We start from the raw sequence: 23,656 nt of genomic DNA, 5'->3' as shown, positions 1-23,656 counted from the left end.
AGATTGGTCTACATCTTTATAGGAAGTGAATATATAGTGTACTTCAATATGGAATGAAATTGTTGATATTTTGATTCACAGCAAATCAGTACATTATAGCCATTTATGTAGAAGCAGGTGCAAGGGATAGGACAGGTTTAGAGGGATATGGGCCAAACGCATGCAGGTGGGACTAGTGTAGATGGGGCGTGTTGGTCGGTGTGGGCTAGTCAAGTCAAGAGAATTTATTGCCATGTGTCCCAGATAGGACAATGAAATTCTTGCTTGCTGCAGCACAACAGAGTATTGTAAGCGTAAGTACAGAACAGTTCCGTTCAATATACACATAAATAAACAGCTAAAGTGCAATAGGGCTGACAGGCCTGTTTCCCCACTGTATCACCCGATGACTATGTGAGCTGACAGGATAAATAAATACAATAAGATACGATAGAGCTTTATTTATCCCAGGAGGGAAACTGGTCAGCCAACAGTCAGAAAACACAGCACACATGAAACATGAAATTAAAGTGCCGAGTGGAAAGGATTGGGGGTGTGCAAAGATTGGGGTGAGGGGGGGGAGTCAGTCTCAGTCTACCCCACGACAGAAGGGGGAGGAGTTGTACAGTTTGATAGCCACAGGGAAGAAGGATCTCCTGTGGCGTTCTGTGCTGCATCTTGGTGGAACCAGTCTGTTGCTGAAGGTGAAAGTGCACATCTCCAGATTCAGGGATAGTTTCTTCCCAGCTGTTATCAGGCGACTGAACCATCCTACCACAACTAGAGAGCGGCCCTGACCTACCATCCACCTCATCGGTAATCGAATCTGGAGGTGAGCGTTTTGACACTTCTGTACCTCTTGCCCGGTGGGAGAGGGGAGAAGAGGGAGTGGCCGGGGTGAGACTGGTCCTTGATGATGCTGCTGGACTTGCCGAGGCAGCGTGAGGTGTAGATGGAGTCAATGGAAGGGAGGCTGGTTTGTGTGATGGTCTGGGCTGCGTCCACAATTCTCTGCAATTTCTTGCGGAATTGGGTGGAGCAGTTCCCAAACCGAGCTGTGATGCATACTGATAAAATGCTTTCCATGGCACATCTGTAGAAGTTGGTGAGACTTCTTTGGGACATGCCGAGCCTATGAAGTCTTCTAAGGAAGTAGAGGCGCTGGTCTTCTTTCTTGGCCATTGCTTCAATATGGGTGATCCAGGACAAGTTGCTGATGATATTTTCTCCTAGGGTCTACGCACCTGGTAGATTACTCTTCAAGTTCAAGTGAGTTTATTGTCATGTGTCCCTGTATAGGACAATGAAATTCTTGCTTTGCTTCAGCACACAGAACATAGTAGGCATTTACTACAAAACAGATCAGTGTGTCCATATACCATAATATAAATATATACACACATGAATAAATAAACTGATAAAGTGCAAATAACAGAAAATGGGTTATTAATAATCAGAGTTTTGTCTGAGCCAGGTTTAATAGCCTGATGGCTGTGGGGAAGTAGCCATTCCTGAACCTGGTCGTTGCAGTCTTCAGGCTCCTGTACCTTCTACCTGAAGGTAGCAGGGATATGAGTGTGTGGCCAGGATGTTGTGGGTCTTTGATGATACTGCCAGCCTTTTTGAGGCAGCGACTGCGATAAATCCCCTCGATGGAAGGAAGGTCAGAGCCGATGATGGACTGGGCAGTGTTTACTACTTTTTGTAGTCTTTTCCTCTCCAGGGCGCTCAAGTTGCCGAACCAAGCCACAATGCAACCGGTCAGCATGCTCTTGATAATTAATAAACCATTAGCAATGTTTGCTGAGGGGGCCTGCCAGTGAAACTGCAATTTAGTTGACTGCTTAATGCCCCTGTCCCACTTAGGAAACTTGAACGGAAACCTCTGGAGACTTTGCGCCCCACCCAAGGTTTCCGTGCGGTTCTCGGAGGTTGCAGGTGGTTGCCGGAGGTTGCAGGTAGTGGGAGCAGGTAGGGAGACTGACAAAAACCTCGGGGAACCTCCGGGAACCCCACGGAATCCTTGGGTGGGGCGCAAAGTCTCCAGAGGTTTCCGTTCAGGTTCCCTAAGTGGGACAGGGGCATAGGTTTACTAAAGATATATCCTGGACATGAAGCATCTATTCATTCTAGAAAGGGGTGCACGGTGGCGCAGCGGTAGAGTTGCTGCCTCACAGCGCCAGAGACCCGGGTTCAATCCCGACTACGGGTGCTGTCTGTACGGAGTTTGCACGTTCTCCCCGTGACCTGCGCGGATTTTCTCCGAGATCTTCGGTTTCCTCCCACACTTCAAAGAAGCATAGGTTTGTGGGTTAATTGGCTCAGTATAATGTAAAATTGCCCGTAGTGTGTGTAGGATAGTGTTAGTGTCGGTGTAAGGGATCGCTGGTCGGCGCGGACTCAGCGTTTCCGAGCTGTATCTCTAAACTAAACTAAAATCTTCAGGACTCAGGTTGAACAAGTTAGGTCTTTATTCTTTGGAGCGCAGAAGGTTAAGGGGGGACTTGATAGAGGTCTTTAAAATGATGAGAGGGATAGACAGAGTTGACGTGGATAAGCTTTTTCCATTGAGAGTAGGGAAGATTCAAACAAGAGGACATGATTTGAGAATTAAGGGACAAAGGTTTAGGGGTAACATGAGGGGGAACTTCTTTACTCAGAGAGTGGTAGCTTCCAGTGGAAGTGGTGGAGGCAGGTTCGATTTTATCATTTAAAAATAAATTGGATAGGTATATGGACGGGAAAGGAATGGAGGGTTATGGTCTGAGTGCGGGTAGATGGGACTAGGTGAGAGTAAGTGTTCGGCACGGACTAGAAGGGCCGAGATGGCCTGTTTCTGTGCTGTAATTGTTATATGGTTATATGGTTATAAGATGAACTACAGATGTCTGTTATTCGTTAATGTCCTCCTGGAAGCAAACTTAAAATAGCTTCTTTGCCCAATCTCTGATTCTCAAAGTTTCTCAAAGTTTCTCAAAGAATTACCATCTATTCAGTAACCTTTACTAGTTTGTGTATCCAGTGAAAATTGCACATTATAATTCCCAGGATGAACTACATAATGAAGCAAGGAAGTAATAACAAGACTAAGCAGCTGTTCACGACGTTAATGTTGCATCTAAACCCCTGAATTGATAAAATATGTATTCTTTAACAGTTTAATCAACTTGGCCTTCACTTTTTTTGGATTAGTATATAGAGTGGTGGCACGGTGGCGCAGCGGTAGAGTTGCTGCCTCACAGCGCCAGAGACACGGGTTCGATCCTGCCTACAGGTGCTGTCTGTACGGAGTTTGTACGTTCTCCCTGTGACTGCGTGGGTTTTCTCCGGGTGCTCCGGTTTCCTCCCACACTCCAACGACGTACAGGTTTGAGGGTTAAGTGGCTTGTTGTAAATGTAAATTGTCTCTAGTGTGTGTGGGATAGAGTTAGTGTGCGGGGATCGCTGGTCGGTGGGGCCGAAGGTCCTGTTTCCGCGCTGTATCTCTAAACTAAACTAAACTAAGAAGTCTCACTAGAGTCTTACAGCATGGAAACAGGCCCTTCGGCCCAACTAGCTCACATCGGCCATCATCTCCCATCTACACTAGTCCCGCCAGCCTGCGTTTGACCCATATCCCTCTAATCCTGTCCTATCCATGTACCTGTCCAAATGTTACAAACTTTGCGATAATCCCTGCCTCAACCACCTCCTCCAGCAGCTCATTCCATACACCCACCAATGAAAAATAACCCCTCAGGTTCTTATTAAATCTTTCCCCCCTTACCTTAAACCCACAGGTTTTCGATCAAATTCTTCACTCCCAGCACCCCCCCCCCCCCCCCCCCCCCCCCACAACAGCAGAATGACTTCAAAAGCTCCGCTGGCTGTTGTGTGATTTTAGAGATTCCTTCAAAGAGAAAACAATTTCTCTTTGTTCTTGTTTGATGCAGTTCTTTTTGAGTTTTGGCTGCCTACAGTATTTCATCTCCTTAGATGATAAGATTGAGAACAGCAAACCTTCAATGGGTGCGCGCGGTGGTGCAGCGGTAGAGTTGCTGCCTCACAGCACCATAGACCCGGGCTCGACCATAACTTAGGGCGCTGTCTGCACGGAGTGTGCACGTTCTCCCCGTGACCTGCGTGGAACTGCAGATGCTGGAAAATCGAAGGTACACAAAAATGCTGGAGAAACTCAGCGGGTGCAGCAGCATCTATGGAGCGAAGGAAATAGGAAACGTTTCGGGCCGAAACCCTTCCGGGTTTGGGCCCGAAACGTTGCCTATTTCCTTCCGGGTTTTCGGCCCGAAACGTTGCCTATTTCCTTCAGGGTTTCGGCCCGAAACATTGCCTATTTCCTTCAGGGTTTCAGCCCGAAACTTTGCCTATTTCCTTCCGGGTTTCGGCCCGAAACGTTGCCTATTTCCTTCCGGGTTTCGGCCCGAAACGTTGCCTATTTCCTTCCGGGTTTCGGCCCGAAACGTTGCCTATTTCCTTCCGGGTTTCGGCCCGAAACGTTGCCTATTTCCTTCCGGGTTTCGGCCCGAAACGTTACCTATTTCCTTCCGGGTTTCGGCCCGAAACGTTGCCTATTTCCTTCGCTCCATAGATGCTGCTGCACCCGCTCAGTTTCTCCAGCATTTTTGTGTCCCTCGTGAGTGTTGGATAGAAATAGTGTACGGGGTGATCGCTGGTCGGCGTGGACTCAGTGGGCCGAAAGGCCTGTTTCCACGCTGTATGTCTAAAACTAAAACTAAAACCAACTGAGATGAATTGAATGGAATTGAAATGAATACTTTATTGCCCCACGTGACAAGTCCAAGTGTTAGTCTTTGTTTTGCCTACACAAGGTATGCTAAGAGGAGCCACATAAAGGGCACCGACAAAGTTACAAATGATCCCGCACCCCCCGTTGCCCCCCCCCTCTCTCCCGGCCATTCCCCCCCACATAGGGTCTGCCTTTGTTCCCCCTTCACTCCAGACGGTCACCCCTGCACGCCAAGTCCTTAGTTTCCTTTGATCAACACGATCTCCAACGCCCTCGACCGCCAACAACCTCATCTGGTAATCATGCGAATGATGTGACGACACGGAAAGATACCACGATCAGAGAGAGCTTTCCAAAGCGGGGGGCCTTTATGAACAGATGGATCGTCCAAGTAATAATAATAATGGATGGGATTTATATAGCGCCTTTCTAATACTCAAGGCGCTTTACATCGCATTATTCATTCACTCCTCAGTCACACTCGGTGGTGGTAAGCTACTTCTGTAGCCACAGCTGCCCTGGGGCAGACTGACGGAAGCGTGGCTGCCAATCTGCGCCTACGGCCCCTCCGACCACCACCAATCACTCACACACATTCACACACAGGCAAAGGTGGGTGAAGTGTCTTGCCCAAGGACACAACGACAGTATGCACTCCAAGCGGGATTCGAACCGGCTACCTTCCGGTTGCCAGCCGAACACTTAGCCCATTGTGCCATCTGTCGTCCCATGACAGAGCGGTCTCTCGCTGTCAGGATTCCGGTGTCTGTACAATACGCCTTCAAAACGTGATCGTTCAATTAATGTTGACTTGACGATGGCAGTCTGGAACGCTGCAGCATCAGTCGGGAGCCAGCTATGAAGTCCACCAGATTAATTTGACTCAAGACTCTGCAGAGTTGATTAGAAGACAGAAGTTATTGAGTTTGACAAGATTTTGATCACAAATCCCACTGGGATACAAGCTTTGAATTTACCTTCAAAGGGGTCCGTCCTCCTGAAACTGAATGCTGAGAAGGAATATGTTCGCTCAGCGGGAAGTGAATTCACCACCAAAGGGGCTTTGGAAGCTCTGTCGCTGAATGTATTGAAGATTACACTAATATATTTTTTGGGACAAAAGGAACTGCAGGTGCTGGAATCTTGTGCAAAGCAAAAAAAAGTGCTGGAGTAACTCAGCATGTCAGGTCATAAGGTAATAAGTGATAGGAGCAGAATTAGGCCATTCGGCCCACCAAGTCTACTCCACCATTCAATCATGGCTGATCTATCTATCCCACCTAACCCCATTCTCCTGCCTTCTCCCATATCACCTGACACCTGTACTAATCAAGAATCTATCTATCTCTGCCTTAAAATATCCACTGACTTGGCCTCCACAGCCTTCTGTGGCAAAGAATTCCACAGATTCACCACCCTATGGCTAAGGAAATTCCTCCTCATCTCCTTCCTAAAGGAACGTCCTTTAATTCTGAGGCTGTGACCTCTAGTCCTGGACTCTCCCACTAGTGGAAACAATAGGCAATAGATGCCGGAGAAGGCCATTCGGCCCTTCAAATCAGCACCGCCATTCACTGTGATCATGGCTGATCACCCCAATCAGTACCCCGTTCCTGCCTTCTCCCCTATTTCCTTTCACTCTGCTATCTTTAAGAGCCCTCTCTAGCTCTCTCTTGAAAGTATCCAGGGAACCGGCCTCCAGCGCCCTCTGAGGCAGAGAATTCCACAGACTCACAACTCTCTGTGTGAAGCATCCTCTCTATATCCACTCTATCCAGGCCTTTCACTATTCGGTCAGGCAGCATCTGTGGAGGGAATGGATCGCTGACGTTTCAGACTGAAGAAGGGTCCTGACTCGAAGTGTCATCTACCCATTCCCTCCATAGATGTTGCCTGGCCCGCTGAGTTCCTCCAGCACTTAGTGCTTTGATAGATATTTAGTTCTTAACAGGATCAAGAGGGTGGGGAATCTGTGGAATCCATTGCCATCCTAATAACACACAACACAAGGTGGTCATTTTCTACTTCCATCATGTTTTAGAAGTATGTGTTCAGGAACTGTCCAAGTACAGTTTTGTGCTTAAATGAGGCCGAGAAGTCAGAGAAAGTTATTTAGTTTAGTTCAGAGATACAGCGCGGAAACAGTCCCTTTTGGCCCACCAGGTCCGCGCCGACCAGTGATCCCCGCACACTAACTCTATCCTATACCCACTAGGGACAATTTTTACATTTATACCAAGCCAATTAACCTACAAACCTGTACGTCTTTGGAGTGTGGGAGGAAACCGAAGTTCTCGGAGAAAACCCACGCAGGTCACAGGGAGAACGTACAAACTCCGTACAGACAGCACCCGTAGTCAGGATCGAACCTGGGTCTCCGGCGCTGCATTCGCTGTAAGGCAGCAACTCTACCGCTGCGCCACCGGGACCGCCTGCGATACACTGTACTGTAAGACATTCAATATATATCCACCTGCAACATTTACAGCATATTGCGATTCTCAGATATTTCAATAATGGGAGATATGCAGAGGTATTTAAATGCGTCCGATTCGGATGCATCCTATTTAATACTTTTATTGTTCATGTTGAAACGTAGAAACATAGAAAACAGGTGCAGGAGTAGGTCATTCGGCCCTTTGAGCCAGCACCGCCATTCAATATGGTCATGGTTGATCATCCACAATCAGTACCCCGTTCCTGCTTTCTCCCCATATCCCTTGATTCCATTTGCCCTCAGAGCTAAATCTGACTCTTGAAAACATCCAGTGATTTGACCTCGGTACACGTGACAATAAACTAAACTGAAGCAAAACAAAACTAAATGCATGATGAATTCTGCTTCTAGCGTACTTCAGACTGTCATACACTGGGTGCACTGACCTCTGCATCTTTGATTTTGTACGAATGAGCAAAAATAGATATCTGGAGATGTGTAGATGTGTATCTGGAGACAGAACTTTGAAGTAGATTTACTATCGATGACCACAGTCAGATTTCTATCTTTCTGACCCAACCGATGTTCCTTCGGCTCCAGATCTCAGACAGGTTTTAATAACAGGAGTTCGGTATTCCGTCTGCACATGCCCAGGTCATAGGCCACTCGCGATAAACATTCTCGGCAGCTGTGCTGCTGCATGTATACCGACCTGCCGTTCATCCGTGGTCAGGAAATGAGAAATCACGGGGACTTTTGGAATGGGATCAACGGACAGGTCATCTCAACACAAAGTCATTTGTGTCCCAGCTACTTTAGGACGGAGTAAGCTGCACCCAGCCACCAAAACATGTCGCTGAAACAAGGAACTGCCAGTTTTACAACAAAAAAAGGGTCACAAGTTCCAGGACTTGATGTCGGCCCATCGAATCCACTCCGCCATTCAATCGTGGCTGATCTCCGCCTCCTAATCCCATTTTCCTGCCTTCTCCCCATAACCCTTGACACCCGTTCTAATCAAGAATTTGTCTATCTCTGCCTTAAAAATATCCACTGACTTGGCCTCCACATGAGTTCCACAGATTAACTACCCTCTGATCGAAGAAGTTCCTCCTCACCTCCTTTCTAAAAGAGCGCCCTTTAATTCTGAGGCTGTGACCTCTGGTCCTAGACTCTCCCACCAGTGGAAACATCCTCTCCACATCCACTCTATCCAGGCCTTTCATTAACCTGTAAGTTTCAATGGGGTCCCCCCTCAACCTTCTAAACTACAGGCCCGAAACGTCACCTATCCATGTTCTCCACAGATGCTGCCTGACCCACTGAGTTACTCCAGCACTCTGTGAAACATCACCTATCCATGTTCTCCACAGATGCTGCCTGACCCGCTGAGTTACTCCAGCACTCTGTGAAACGTCACCTATCCATGTTCTCCACAGATGCTGCCTGACCCGCTGAGTTACTCCAGCACTCTGTGAAACGTCACCTATCCATGTTCTCCACAGATGCTGCCTGACCCGCTGAGTTACTCCAGCACTCTGTGAAACGTCACCTATCCATGTTCTCCACAGATGCTGCCTGCCCCGCTGAGTTACTCCAGCACTCTGTGAAACGTCACCTATCCATGTTCTCCACAGATGCTGCCTGACCCGCTGAGTTACTCCAGCACTCTGTGAAACGTCACCTATCCACGTTCTCCACAGATGCTGCCTGACCCGCTGAGTTACTCCAGCCTTTTGTGTCTATCGTCAGCAGTGAAACAACGGAATTTGCAAGAATTGTGTTCATTACACCCACTTCACACTAATGATCTCAGCGTTACAGCTGCATATCAATCTCCAGACTAAACTATTCCTTTGACATGAAGGTGCAATAAGCATGATTTAAAGGTTTTTGAATGTCATTCCTGTTTTTAACTTTGCTCAGAAATTGATTGTGAAACCTCTAGTATATCCGGCAAATGATGTTGCATGCCCTTTTAACATTCATGTTCGAACATTTAAAGTCAATTAGCGGGTGAAGGATTGAAAATATTCCCAGAAACGTCTCTTTTCAACTGCATTGATTAAACCCCACCAAGCTTCCAATATCACATAAATATATTTTAAGCTCCATTTTATTGCTTTTCATGACACAGACCAAGTTCACTTCTTCAAGGAAGATTCTGCACTCGGGTGAAATGGGAATTAATTTGAGAGCAACTCTAGAAGAGTCTGGGAAAACTGCTGCAGTTCAGTTTGGGAAGGAACTGCAGAAGCTGGTTTAAACCGAAGTTAGACACAAAATGCCAAGCAACAAAATAGAGAGAGTACAGAGGAGATTTACTAGAATGTTGCCTGGGTTTCAACAACTAAGTTACAGAGATAGGTTGAATAAGTTAGGTCTTTATTCTCTGGAGCGCAGAAGGTTAAGGGGGGACTTGATAGAGGCCTTTAAAATGATGAGAGGGATAAACAGAGTTGACGTGATCAAGCTTTTCCCTTTGAGAATAGGGAAGATTCAAACAAGAGGACATGACTTCAGAATTAAGGGACAGAAGTTTAGGGGTAACATGAGGGGGAACTTCTTTACTCAGAGAGTGGTAGCGGTGTGGAATGAGCTTCCACTGGATGTGGTGGCGGCAGGTTCGTTGGTATCATTTAAAAATAAATTGGATAGGCATATGGATGAGAAGGGAATGGAGGGTTATGGTATGAGTGCAGGCAGGTGGGACTAAGGGAAAAAAGTTGTTCGGCACGGACTTGTAGGGCCGAGATGGCCTGTTTCCGTGCTGTAATTGTTATATGGTTATATGGTTATAACTCAGCAGGACAGGCAGCATCTCTGGAGAGAAGGAATGGGTGATGTTTCGGAGTAGACTTGATGGGCTGAATGGCCTAATTCTACTCCTATCATTTATGACCTTATGATCATTTGAAAGCTGTGAGCAGATCAGGTTGCAGCAGTTCTATCATTTTCTGGTTTAATTCCGGGTTGTATTCCGCTTCCTTGCCCCTTTCATTAATTGCACGATTGTCCACACTTTTCCATTGTCCTATGAATGAGCTGCACAACTCGGACTCTCGACCTGAAGATCGGCAGCGCCAACTCATGCGGGAATGTGCGGGAACGCTGAACACATTGGCCAACTCTGCCTTTGTTGATCTCCTTGCAAAGTCATTTCCACCAAATCCACCAGCTTTTGACGTACCAATCCATTATCAAAGGACTTCAAAACCTCACTCTCTCCTTACTTAGAAGCATTGAAACATCGAAAATAGGTGCAGGAGTAGGCCATTCGGCCCTTCGAGCCTGCACCGCCATTCAATATGGTCATGGCTGATCATCCAGAATCAGTACCCCGCTCCTGCTTCCTCCCCATATCCCTTGATTCCGTTAGCCCCAAGAGCTAAATCTAACTCTCTCTTGAAAACATCCAGTGAATTGGCCTCCACTGCCTTCTGTGGCAGAGAATTCCACGGATTTACAACTCTCTGGGTGAAAACGTTTTTCCTCATTTCAGTCCTAAATGGCCGACCCTTTATTCTTAAACTGTGACAAGTTGAAACTGATACTGCAATGGGTTTGTGCCTCAAAATTAATTTAGGGGTCAAAGTTATTGTTGGGCCAGTCATTTATCTGTTGGCCCTGCCTTTTATCATTAGTTACATGCGTGGAAATTTCTATCAGGATCTTTGTACAGCCTTCTATATTTGTATTAATTGGTCTTTATACTTGGCATTTCTGAAGTGTTAAATGTTAAAATTAAGTATTATATGATTTTCTGGAAAGGCCGCACCGATCTGTAACAAATGGTAATTATGAATCATATTTTAAAGGCAGATAAATAATTAGTTATCATGAAAATGTCAGTATTTTATTGACACTGCTGGCTATATCTTTTGTCTAGACATTTCAATGCATCTTTCCAAGTCAAGCCAAGAGAGTTTATTGTCATGTGTCCCAGATAGGATAATTAAATTCTTGCTTGCTGCAGCACAACCGAATATTGTAAACTAAAATACGGAACACTTCAGTTCAATATACACATAAATAAGCAGATAAAGTGCAATGATTTATAGATACGTTAGTTAAAGGAGAGAAGGCAGGTACACGATACTGAGTTGGATGATCATCCATGATCATATTGAATGGCAGTGCAGGCTCGAAGGGCCGAATGGCCTACTCCTGCACCTATTTTCTATGTTTCAATGTTTCTATATTATCAGAACCAACTGGGTAACTAATCAAATGTGTCCAGACTATTCTTTAACAAACTCATCAGGAAGGCCGGCTGGTTGGGGGCGGAGTTGGAGTTGGATCCACCGGAGGTTGGTCTTGGAGGGGAGGATGCTCCTCAAACTGTGGGGCATCCTGGACAATACAGCTTACACCCCCTCCCTGACACACTGGTCAACCTGATGCAGCACAGAACGCCACAGGAGACCCTTCTTCCCTGTGGCTATCAAAGTGTACAACTCCTCCCCCTTCTGTTGTGGGGTAGACCGAGACTGACCCCCCCTAACCACCTCCCCTCTCCAATCTTTGCACCCCCCCAATCCTTTCCACTCGTCACTTTAATTTCACGTTTCATGTGTGTTGTGTTTTTAAGACTGTTGGCAGATCAGTTTCCCTCCTGGGATAAATAAAGTTCTATCACATCGTATCGTAATATGGGAGAACTTCTTTACTAGAGCGGCACGGTGGTGCAGCGGTAGAGCTGCTGCCTCACAGCGTCAGAGTCCCAGGTTCGATCCCGACTACAGGTGCTGTCTGTGCGGAGTTTGTACGTTCTCCCCGTGACCTGCGTGGGTTTTCTCCGATCCCTTCGTTTTACTCCCACACTCCAAAGAATTATAGGTAGACAAAAGTGCTGGAGAAACTCAGCGGGTGAGGCAGCAACTATGGAGCGAAGGAAATAGGCAACGTTTCGGGCCGAAACTTGTATAAAAGAATTGTACAAGTTTGTAATTGGCTTGGAATAAATGTCAATTTCAAAACTAAACTACAAGATTTATTGCGGGTCTCATGGCCATCAGCCATCCGAACATAATCAGAATTAGATCATTGTAACTGTGCTACGGGTTTTAAAACATCTGATTACAGAGGATGGTGAGACTTTAATTAATAGAGAGTTCATCTGCAGTACTTTGCTACAGAATTAAATTAATGGAGCATCTCAGCGGCACAGGCAGCATCTCTGGAGAGAAGGAATGGGTGAGGTTTCGGGTCGAGACCCTTCTTCTGACATGAAACCTCACCCATTCCTTCTCTCCAGAGATGCTGCCTGTCCCGTTGAGTTACTCCAGTATTTTGTGCCCATCTTCGGTGTAAACCAGCATCTGCAGTTCCTTCCTGCACAGGTTTCAATTTATGGTGGGTTTAGTTTTGAGATCCAGCGTGGAAACAGGCCCTTCGGCCCACTGAGTCCACGCCGACCAGCGATCTCCGCGCACTAACACTATCCTACACACTGGGGACAACTCACAATTTGACAACAATTATCAAAACCAAATAGGCAACTAAACATGTTCAAGAAGGAACTGCAGATGCTGGAAAATCTAAGGTGGACAAAAATGCTGGAGAAACTCAGCGGGTGAGGCAGCATCTATGGAGCGAAGGAAATAGGCGACGTTTTGGGTCGAGACCCTTCTTCAGGCAACTGATCAAATGCGTCCGGACTATTCGTTAACAAACTCAGCAGGAAGGCCGGCTCTGTCCTGGGGGCAGAGTTGGAGTTGGATTCATGGGAGGTGGTCTTGGAGGGGAGCATCTTGGACAATACAGCTCACCCCCTCCATGACACACTGGTCAACCCGAGGAGCACCTTCAGTAACAGACTGGTTCCACCAAGATTACAAACTTGTTCGTCTCTGGAGGGTGGGAGGAAGCCGGAGAAAATCCACGCGGTCACAGGGAGAAAGCCCAAACTCCACCCCGACAACACCAGTGGGCAGGATGGAACCCGGGTCTCTGGCGCTGTGAGGTGGCAACTCCACCGCTGAGCCATCACTAATTGCACATTAATAATCCTAAATCATTATTGCACAGAATGATAACTGCTTGGGGGTTGGAGGTAGGATGAATGCACAGATTCCTTTACCTAGAGTAGGCGACCAAGAACAAAAAGGACATTGGTTTAAAGTGAAAGGAGAGAGGTTTCATGGCAATCTGAGGGGCACTTTTTTCTCACAGAGGGTAGTGGGTACATGGACCAAGCTGTCAGAGGAAGTAGTTGAGGATGGGACTGTAGCAACGTTTAAAAGACATTTGGATTAGTACATAGATAGTTACAGTTTACAGCTTAGTTTATTGTCACGTGTACCGAGGTACAGTGAGAAGCTTTTGTTGCGTGCTATCCAGTCAGCGGAAAGACAATACATGATTACAATCGAGCCATTTACAGTGTACAGATACATGATAACATTTTTAGTGCATGGTAAAGCCAGCAAAGACCGATGAAGGATAGTCTGATGGTCACCAATGAGGTAGATAGTAGTTCAGGACTGCTCTCTGGTTGTGGTAGGATGGTTCAGTTGCTTGATAACAGCTTAGTAAACATCACCCTATCCGTGTTCTCCAGAGATGCTGCCTGCCCCTCTGAGTTACTCCAGCACTTTGTGTCTTTTTTTTGTAAACCGGCATCTGCAGTTGCGATGGAGTGGCCTCTTCATTCACCGCGGTTTTTTGACGGAAGAATTAAACTAGTAAACATATGTAAATAAAGGTTTTTGTTTTTTTTTGCCTCGTTTAAATTGCATGCCATTTGCTCTTCAAAGTCACCTTGTCATGAAGGAATATCATCTGAAGGGTAGATTTGCTACTGGAACAGATTATGACACGCCAGGGTATGAACCAGCTTGATATTCGACTGGAATTAAGCTTTTTGTTGCCATAGTGATATTGTCATGACCACACATACGAAATAGCAAATGCTAATGTGTCTTTGAAAACAGCGATGAATAGCGGAGAGGGGTCCTTCAAGTTCAAGTTCAAGTTCACATATATTGTCACATGCTCCAATTAAGGTGCAGTGATATTTGAGTTACAACACAGCCATGTAAATTAAATGAACACAACACACAACGGAACTCAGTATAAACATCCACCACAGTGAACACCGTGTTGGAAGGCTATAAAGTTCAGTCGGTCTTCCTCCTTTTGTTCCCCCGTGTTTGGGGCCTTGACCCTCCGTAGTCGCCACTACAGACGGTCGGTATACAATCCTTGGACAATAGACAATAGGTGCAGGAGTAGGCCATTCGGCCCTTCGAGCCAGCTCCGCCATTCAATGTGACCATGGCTGATCATCCCCAATCAGTACCCCGTTCCTGCCTTCTCTCCCCATATCCCTTGATTCCGTTAGCCCAAAGAGCTAAATCTAACTCTCTCATTGACTTGGCCTCCACAGCATTGAATTCCACAAATTCACCGCCCTCTGACTAAAGAAGTCTAAACTAACTAACCCTAACTCCACCAAGCGGAAATGAGAAAAAGGGCAGACTCACGTTTCAAACCAAGAAAGAAACTGAACAGAACAGCCATGAAGCTCAGGGCTGACTCATTTGTAAAAGCACGGGAATGATAACTTAACCTATGCAAAGTGATCATTAAATATTTATCCTACTTGCATGTTTTAATAATTTAATACATTTAAATAATGAAGTGATTCTCTTACACAGAATAAAAGCCTGAAAAACAAACTTCTCTCCGGGAACAAGCAGTGTGGTATCCATGCTGAGGAGGTATGTGTCACTTGTGCTGTTTTGGTCGACACTACTTGAGCAGGCTAAGGGGCCTGTCCCACTTACGCGACTTTTATCGGTGACTTGCCGGCACCCGTTACATTCGCAGCAGGTGGCCGAAAATTTTCAACGTGTTGAAAATCCAGCGGCGACCAGAACATGGTACGACTCTTTGGGCGACGACTCACGAACATACAGGCGACATGTCGCGGGGTGAAGCCTGTATGGTCGTGAGTAGTCGCCCAAAGAGTCGTACCTTGTTCTGGTCGCCGCTGGGTTTTCAACACGTTGAACATTTTCGGCCACCTGCTGCGACTATGACGGGTGCCGGCAGTCGCCGAAAAAAATCATGTAAGTGGGACAGGCCCTTAAGGATATCTTCAGGCATTGAAATCAGTGCTGATATTTTCCATTCCTTCCTATCTTACTTCCGCAGTCCAAGAGGATCCAGTCACAACTTAAGGAGCTACGCTATGGGAAGAAGGATTTGATTTTTAAGGTGAGACTGCAAATTGCTTAAGTCAGCATAATTGGCATGTGTAATGTGTAACGCCACGGTAAGGCTATTAATCTTTTTAGTTTTGAAAATAGCCCAGATTCAAGAGCATCTTCAAACTATGCTGGAGGATGAAAGCTTTTCAAAATGGGAATACGACAATTGATCAGGAAGATCGGCACGGTGGCGCAGCGGTAGAGTTGCTGCCTCACAGCGCCAGAGACCCGGGTTCGATCCTGACTACGGGTGCTGTCTGTACAGAGTTTGCGCCTTCTCCCTGTGACCGTGTGGGTTTTCTCCGGGTGCTCGGGTTTCCTCCCACACTCCAAAGACATGTACTGTAGGTTTGTAGGTTAATTGGCTTGGTAAAATTGAAAATTGTCCCTAGTGTGTAGGATAGTGCTAATGTACGGGGTGATCACTGGTTGGTGCGGACTGGGTGGGCCAAAGGGCCTGTTTCCGCGCTGTATCTCTAAACTAAACTAAATTAAATATAAGATAGACTCAAAATGCTGTAGTAACTCAGCGGGACAGGCAGCATCTCTGGATAGAAGGTATGGGTGACGTTTCGGGTCGAGACAATTCTTCTTCAGTCCTTCTCTCCAGAGATGCTGCCTGTCCCGCTGAGTTACTCCAGCATTTTGTGTCTACCTTCAGTGTAAACCAGCATCTGCAGTTCCGTCCTAAACTAAACATAACATTGGGAATACCAAAGTTCTGACCTTGGTTTCACAGTGAAAGACAGTGAAGGACTGGAAGTGAAGAGTTCCAGAGAAAAATGCTGGCGAAACTCAGCGGACGAGGCAGCATCTATGGAGAGAAGGAAATAGGCGTCTGTTTACAGATGCTGGTTTGCACCAAAGATAGACGCAGAATGCTGGAGTAACTCAGCTGGACGGGCAGTGTCTCTGGAGAGAAGGAGTTGGTGAAGACAGCAAGTCTGGAGAACGTGGACAGGTGACGTTTCGGGTCGTTTCGGACCCTTTGTCAGACTTGCGAATGTCTTCAAGGAATTTCACAAAGTGAAAGGCAGATTATTATTGTCAAACTGGCCGGGAACATCGGGAATAATGAGGACAGGTTTAAACTGGCAATAAAGCAAATTTAGACCTCGTGTCAAGAACACATAAGAAATGATTTACTAAGAGAATGGAGAGCAATTATAGGGAAAACTCACATAGATGAGAAAACGTGAGTCAGAATGTGCTAACTGTCTTCATTATGGGCATTTGATTTTCAGTCGACGTATGACAGGATTCAACACTTGATTTTATCATGAGTCACCATAGGGCATCTTTATCTGTGGGGCTGTTAGGGTGGAGAGATGATAGATAGATAGATAGATAGATAGATAGATAGATAGATAGATAGATAGATAGATAGATAGATAGATAGATAGATAGATAGATAGATAGATGGATGGATGGATGGATGGATGGATGGATGGATGGATGGATGGACGGACGGACGGACGGACGGACGGACGGACGGACGGACGGACGGACGGACGGACGGACGGACGGACGGATGGATGAATGGACAGACAGACAGACTGGTGGGAGAACTGGGATGGGGAGGGGATGGAGATAGAGGGAAAGCAACGGCTACTTGAAGTAAGAGAAGTCAATGTTCATGCCGCTGGGGTGTAAACTACCCAAGCAACATATGAGGTGCTGCTCCTCCAATTTGAGCTGGGCCTCACTCTGACAATGGGGGAGGCCCAGGACAGAAAGGTCAGTGTGGGAATGAGAGGGGGAGTTAAAGTGTTTAGCAACCGGGAGATCGCATAGGTCTGAACACTGATCAGGTTTCCAGTTTTGAACATCAACTAATCATAGTTGGTCTAATCTGACCGCTTTTAATTGTTCTTGTGTATTGCCCACCAAAGATGCATAAGGACTTTATCTCACAATTTGGTGATCTTATTGCTAGCCTGTTGCCCAAATTTGACCAGGTCCTGATTCTTGGTGACTTTAACATTCACGTTTGCTGTCCCACGAAGCCTCTTGTGAGTGAATTTATGAACCTGGTTGAGTCCTTCAACCTGTCTCTACTCACCACTGGACCCACGCACAAGCTTGGCCGTACACTAGACCTAGTGCTTCCGTCTGGTCTCCCAACTTGTAACACAGATACTATTGATGCCTGCCTGTCTGATCATAGTGCTATTATATTTGATATATCTCTGCCTTTCTCTCCCTCAAAATCCCATCTCCCTGCTCGCAACTCCCGCTACGTTAACTCCATGACGGCCAGTAAGTTCCCTGAGGCTCTCATAGCCGCCCCCGACATCTGCACTATCGAGGCACCACCCCTCATCTCAGTACCGACGACCTCATTTCTTTATTCAATAATACCTGCTCTTCCGTCCTGGATTCTGTTGCTCCTCTTAAAATGAAAAAGCCTAAGCCTAAAGGCCGGCCCTGGCTCAATGACACCACCAGAGCCCTAAGAAGAGAATGCAGAAAATCAGAACGGTAGTACAAATCTGATAAGCTTCAAATTTCCTTTGAACTCCTGAAAAATAATCTTGACAAATACCAGGAAGCGGTAAAATCTGCAAGAACTAAATATTTTTCCACCCATATCTCCAAAAACGCGCAAAATTCCAAGGTCCTTTTTAGCACCATCACCTCCATCATCTGTCCTGCCCCCAGCACCAGCCTAACTGGGTCCCCTGCTAAGTGCGAGGAATTTACCACATTTTTCACCAGCAAGGTAAAGAATATAAGAACGTCCCCTCCCACCCATGACCTGGCTGTCTCATTGGTCTACTCTTCAACATTAGACAGTTTCCAACCCGTTACTCTACCCTCCCTTGTAAAACTGATCACCACCATGAAACCTACCACCTGCCCCCTCGACACTGTCCCCTCTGCCCTCCTAAAGGATGTCATTACAACAGCTGGTCCCAGCATCCTCGCCATCTTCAACAGCTCTCTGGCCACTGGCATTGTACCTACCTGCTTCAAGCATGCGGTGGTCCAGCCCCTCCTGAACAAAACCTAACCTCGACCCCACCTTGCCAAGCAACTACAGACCCATTTCTAAACTGCCTTTCCTCTCAAAAGCCCTTGAAATGGTAATTTTAAGTCAACTTATACCTTACCTTCACCAAAACACTATCTTGGAAACTTTCCAATCAGGTTTCAGGGCTCACCACAGCACAGAGTCTGCCTTGTTGAAGGTACACAATGACCTACTGCTCACCATTGACTCCGGCGACTTTGCAATCCTGCTCCTTCTTGACCTCAGTGCATTGATGGCACTGCCCTGAGCTGGTTCATCTCCTACCTCAAAGGTAGGAGTTTCTCGACTAACATAGGCAACTCGTTCTCCTCCCCAGCTAGCCTCTGCTGTGGGGTTCCACAAGGTTCCATCCTTGGCCCCATTCTCTTCTCCCTGTATATGCTCCCCTTAGGCCAAGTCATTGAAAGGCACGGCATTTCCTTCCATTGCTACGCAAACGATACACAACTCTATCTCCCCCTGAAGCCCAAAAACCAATCAAATCTACTTAACCTTACCCACTGCCTCGAGGATATAAAGTGCAGGATGGCCCAGAACTTCCTCCAACTAAACGAGAGTAAGTCTGAGGTCATCCTTCTCGGCCCCTCGGACTCAATCAAAATGATAGCAGTCAGCCTTGGAAGCCTTACCCCACTACTCAAACCTCACGTCAAAAACCTTGCCGTGATATTTGACTCAGCACTGAAATTTGACAAACAAGTCACTGCCGTGGTAACAGCTAGCTTCTTTCAGCTTCGGACGATAGCTAAAATAAAACCATTCCTCCAGTTTGATGACCTGGAAAAGATCATCCACACATTTATCTCCTCCCGCCTAGATTACTGCAACTCCCTTCACACTGGCATCAGCCAAGCTTCCCTGTCCCGCCTGCAACTGGTCCAAAACGCCGCAGCGAGACTCCTGACGGGCACCCGAAAAAGGGACCACATCACCCCGATCCCGGCCTCTCTCCACTGGCTCCCTGTACGGTTCCGTATAAACTTCAAGATCCTCATCCATGTCTACAAAGCCCTCAATGGGCTTGCCCCGACCTACATAAAAAGTCTTCTAACCCACCACACCACCTCCAGGTTCCTCAGATCGGCCGACTTGGGGCTGCTGAATATCCTACGGTCTAGGCATAAGCTCAGGGGCGACCGTGCCTTTGCGGTTGCAGCTCCTAGACTGTGGAACAGCATCCCCTTTCCCATCAGAACTGCCCCCTCCATCGACTCTTTTAAGTCAAGACTAAAGACTTATCTATACTCCCAAGCCTTTCCTGACGTCCTCTGAGTGAGGGCTACATGTATATATGTATGTCGTTTGTTTTGTTGTGCTATTCTTATAACAAATGTAAAGCACTTTGGCCAACGAGAGTTGTTTTTTAAATGTGCTATATAAATAAATAAATGTGACTTGACTTGACTTAACTTGGGCAGACTGTGCGGAGGTGTTCAGCGAAATGATCGCCGAGCCTGCGCTTGGTCTCGCCGATATACGGGAGTCTACGCCTGGAACAGCCGCTACAGTAGATGAGGTTGAAGGAGGTGCAAGCCTCACCTGAAAGGCCTGTCAGGGTGTAAACCAGCATCTGCAGTTCCTTCCGACACATGCTAGTAATACCTGACATATTCCTTCTTTTAACTGACTAGAGGGTCGGTATTGCTCATCAACTAGATGTCCCCAATCCCGTTAGACTTCCCTCCCTGTAACAGACTACATCATGCCAACTCCCACTAGTATATCCTACTTTCTTGTATATGCCTTATTAATGATGTCCGCATACTAATGATAAAAAAAAGCACTGTGAATAATGAATGGAATTTTCTCGTCCAGAGCTTATTAAATAATAATAATAAAATAATTAATGCATTATTTGGGTTCCAAGCCTGTCAATAATTAAATATTTCCACGAGCTTGATCTCCTACAAGGGGAGGAAAACTAAATTGAATTAAGAGAGTTTTGTATTTTGTTTCATCGCTGTTGCTCCTGACATTCTCGTCAGGACGCGAGCAGATACGTTCGTAAGGAAGGGAAATTCAATGCTAGCGTTTATATCAAGAGGGCTGGAATACAAAAACAGAGATGTAACGCTGAGACGCTATAAGGCGCTGGTCAGGCCGCGTGTGGAGTACTGTGAGCAAATTTGGGCCCCATATCTGAGGAAGGATGTGCCAGCTCTGGAGAGGGTTCAGAGGAGGTTTACAAGAATGAGTGGGTTAGCATATGATGAGCGTTTGGCGGCAATGGGCCTGTACTCGCTGGAGTTTAGAAGGTTGAGGGGAGACCTCATTGAAACTTACAGAATAGTGAAAGGCCTGGATAGAGTGGATGTGGAGAGGATGTTTCCATTGGTGGGAGAGTCTCAGACCACAGGTCACAGCCTCAGAATTAAAGCGCGCTCTTTTAGAAAGGAGGTGAGGAGGAACTTTAGTCAGAGGGTAGTTAATCTGTGGAACTCATTGCTGCAGAGTCAGTGGATATGTTTAAGGCAGAGACACATTCTTGTCAAGGGTTATGGGGAGAAGGCAGGAGAATGGGGATGAGAGGGAAAGATAGATCAGCCACGATTGAATGGCGGAGTAGACTTGATGGGCCGAATGGTTTCATTCTGCACCTATGATTTATGAACATATGAATTTATAAGATAGACATGAAGTGCTGGAGTAACTCAGCTACCCATGTTCTGCAGAGATACTGCCTGACCCGCTGAGTTACTCCAGCACTCTGTGAAACGTCACCTATCCATGTTCTCCACAGATGCTGCCTGACCCGCTGAGTTACTCCAGCACTCTGTGAAACGTCACCTATCCATGTTCTCCACAGATGCTGCCTGACCCGCTGAGTTACTCCAGCACTCTGTGAAACGTCACCTATCCATGTTCTCCACAGATGCTGCCTGACCCGCTGAGTTACTCCAGCACTCTGTGCCTGTCTCTAACAACAGTGTATGCTCCTGTTCTCATTTCATATTCACATGTATAAATCAGAATACCTATTTGGATTAATATTTATTTAATGTCCACTTTGTCCTCTCTATGATGTGTTTGCTGAAGCTTAATATCGTGCCCTCTAATATGCCTGGACGACTCCCTAGTGATCTATTAGAGTTGACTATTATCTCAACAGCAAGTGAACCATTGAGGGCGATTCTTAAAGGTCCCGTCCTCGCAAACGTGATTTTTGAATAATGTCTGGAAGTTTGTGTTTTCTCTGATAGGTAGATTTTCCATTGTCAGCATGTACGTTTGGACAGACTATCACGTACAGTATAATGTTTAAGAAAGAACTGCAGATGCTGGAAAAATCGAAGGTAGACAAAAATGTTGGAGAAACTCAGCGGGTGCAGCAGCGTCTTTGGGGCGAAGGAATAGGTGACCTTTCGGGTCGAGACCCTTCTTCAAACTGATGCCGAGACCCTTCTTCAGACTGATGTGGAGGTGGGGGAGGGGCGGGAACGTCACCTATTCCTTCGAGACCCTTCTTCAGACTGACTGAATTGAAGAGTGCGTAGGAAGGAACGGCAGATGCTGGTTTGAGCATGAGAGACTCAAATTTCTGGAGTAACTCAGCGGGTCAGGCAGCATCTCTGGAGAACACAAATCAACAGCTAGCTGCTCCTGTTTGATGACCGTATCAATACATGACAAATAGCGAGAAACTAAGGGATCAATAAGGATGACAAGTTGAAGTCAGAGGATTGGAAATCAGCCGGTATTGCAATGCTTAGTCTATAAACACCAACCAATTTGTGTTTGCTTTATTCACTTGAAACAAATACAGCATGACATTGAACGGGCTCCAGGGTCTTACATTCATAACAATCTGTTGTAGCTAGGAGCTGAAGAGGTAAAACGATTGACTTGCAGAGGTCCTCAATACTTGAGTATTGAGACAAGAGAGGCAGTCTGAAGATGGGTCTCGACCCAAAACGTCACCCATTCCTTCTCTCCAGAGATGCTGCCTGTCCCGCTGAGTTAAGGGCCTGTCCCACTTGGCGATTTTCTTCGGTGACTGCCGGCATCATATCAGTGTGGCCAAAAGTTTTTGAACATTTCAAAATCCAGCGGCGCCAAAAAGAATGTTGTCACATTTGGAAAAACACCGCGCATCAAAACGTCATCACGCCACGTCACGCCGCAAATTTTTCGGTGACCTGATACGTGTCAATAAAGCCTGGCCAGGCCCTTAAGTCCAGCATCTGGTGTCTATCTGCAGTTCCTTCCTACACACTCGAGTGCTGCAATCAGTATCATAAGATCATAAGTGATAGGAGTAGAAACATAGAAAATAGAAAATAGGTGCAGGAGGAGACCATTCGGCCCTTCGAGCCAGCACCGGGTTTGGCTGATCTATCTCTCCCTCCTAACCCCATTCTCCTGTCTTCTCCCCACAACCTCTGACACCCGTACTAATCAAGAGTCTATCTATCTCTGCACTGACTTTGCCTTCCTTTAATTCTGAGGCTGTGACCTCTAGTCCTGGACTCTCCCACCATTGGAAACATCCTCTCCACATTCACTCTATCCAAGCCTTTCACTATTCTGTATGTTTCAATGAGGTCCCCGCCTCAACCTTCTAAACTCCAGCGAGTACAGGCCCAGTGCCGACAAATGCTCATCGTATGTTAACCCGCTCATTCCTGGGATCATTCTGGTAAACCTCCTCTGGACCCTCTCCAGAGCCAGCACATCCTTCATCAGATATGGTGCCCAAAATTGCTCACAATACTCCAAATGCGGTCTGACCAACGCCTTAGCGTTACATCCCGACTCGTGTGTGAAGGAGAGGGAGGTGCTTGAAGGTTGAAGGTGAAGATTTGTGACACGGTGAAATTTCAGAGTTCCAACTTTAAATCCTCATGTTGTCACTTGCGGGCGGAGCACCAAGGCAAATTCCTTGTATGTGAATGCTTGGCCAACAAACGTATTAATTAATTAATTAATCCATTCAAGAAGCTTTGGGGTGGATGGACTGCAGGGAAAATGCTTGGCACCTTTGGAAACAAGGCACCTCTGGAACCAAGGCCAGCGACACAAAGTGCATTGAGTTTAGATTAATGTCACGAGAACCGAGGTACAGTGAAAAGCTTTCATTCAGTGCCCAACCAGTCAGTGGAAAGACATTAGATTATTACAAGCTGTTGGGTGCAGGAAGGAACTGCAGATGCTGTCTTACATCAAAGAAAGGCACAAATTGCTGGAGTAACTCAGCCGGACAGGCAGCATCTCTGGAGAGAAGGAATGGGTGACGTCTCAGGTCG

At 46.5% G+C, this 23,656-nt stretch overlaps 1 protein-coding gene across 2 annotated transcripts in view; it reads left to right on the top strand.

Annotated features, from left to right (window-relative positions):
* The window catches only part of luzp2 (leucine zipper protein 2), a 185,933-nt gene that overhangs the window by 135,786 nt on the left and 26,491 nt on the right, over positions 1–23,656 (top strand). For both annotated transcript variants that reach the window (XM_033038646.1, XM_033038645.1), the window contains exons 6-7: positions 14,825–14,887; positions 15,324–15,386. In XM_033038646.1, the coding sequence (XP_032894537.1) occupies positions 14,825–14,887; positions 15,324–15,386 (126 nt within the window). The remainder of the gene's footprint in view (positions 1–14,824; positions 14,888–15,323; positions 15,387–23,656) is intronic.

The sequence above is a fragment of the Amblyraja radiata genome, chromosome 20, assembly GCF_010909765.2.
Source record: "Amblyraja radiata isolate CabotCenter1 chromosome 20, sAmbRad1.1.pri, whole genome shotgun sequence".
Lineage (NCBI taxonomy): Eukaryota > Metazoa > Chordata > Chondrichthyes > Rajiformes > Rajidae > Amblyraja > Amblyraja radiata.
Note: the sequence above shows the minus strand (reverse complement) of the source record. Positions and strands in the feature narration are given on the sequence as shown.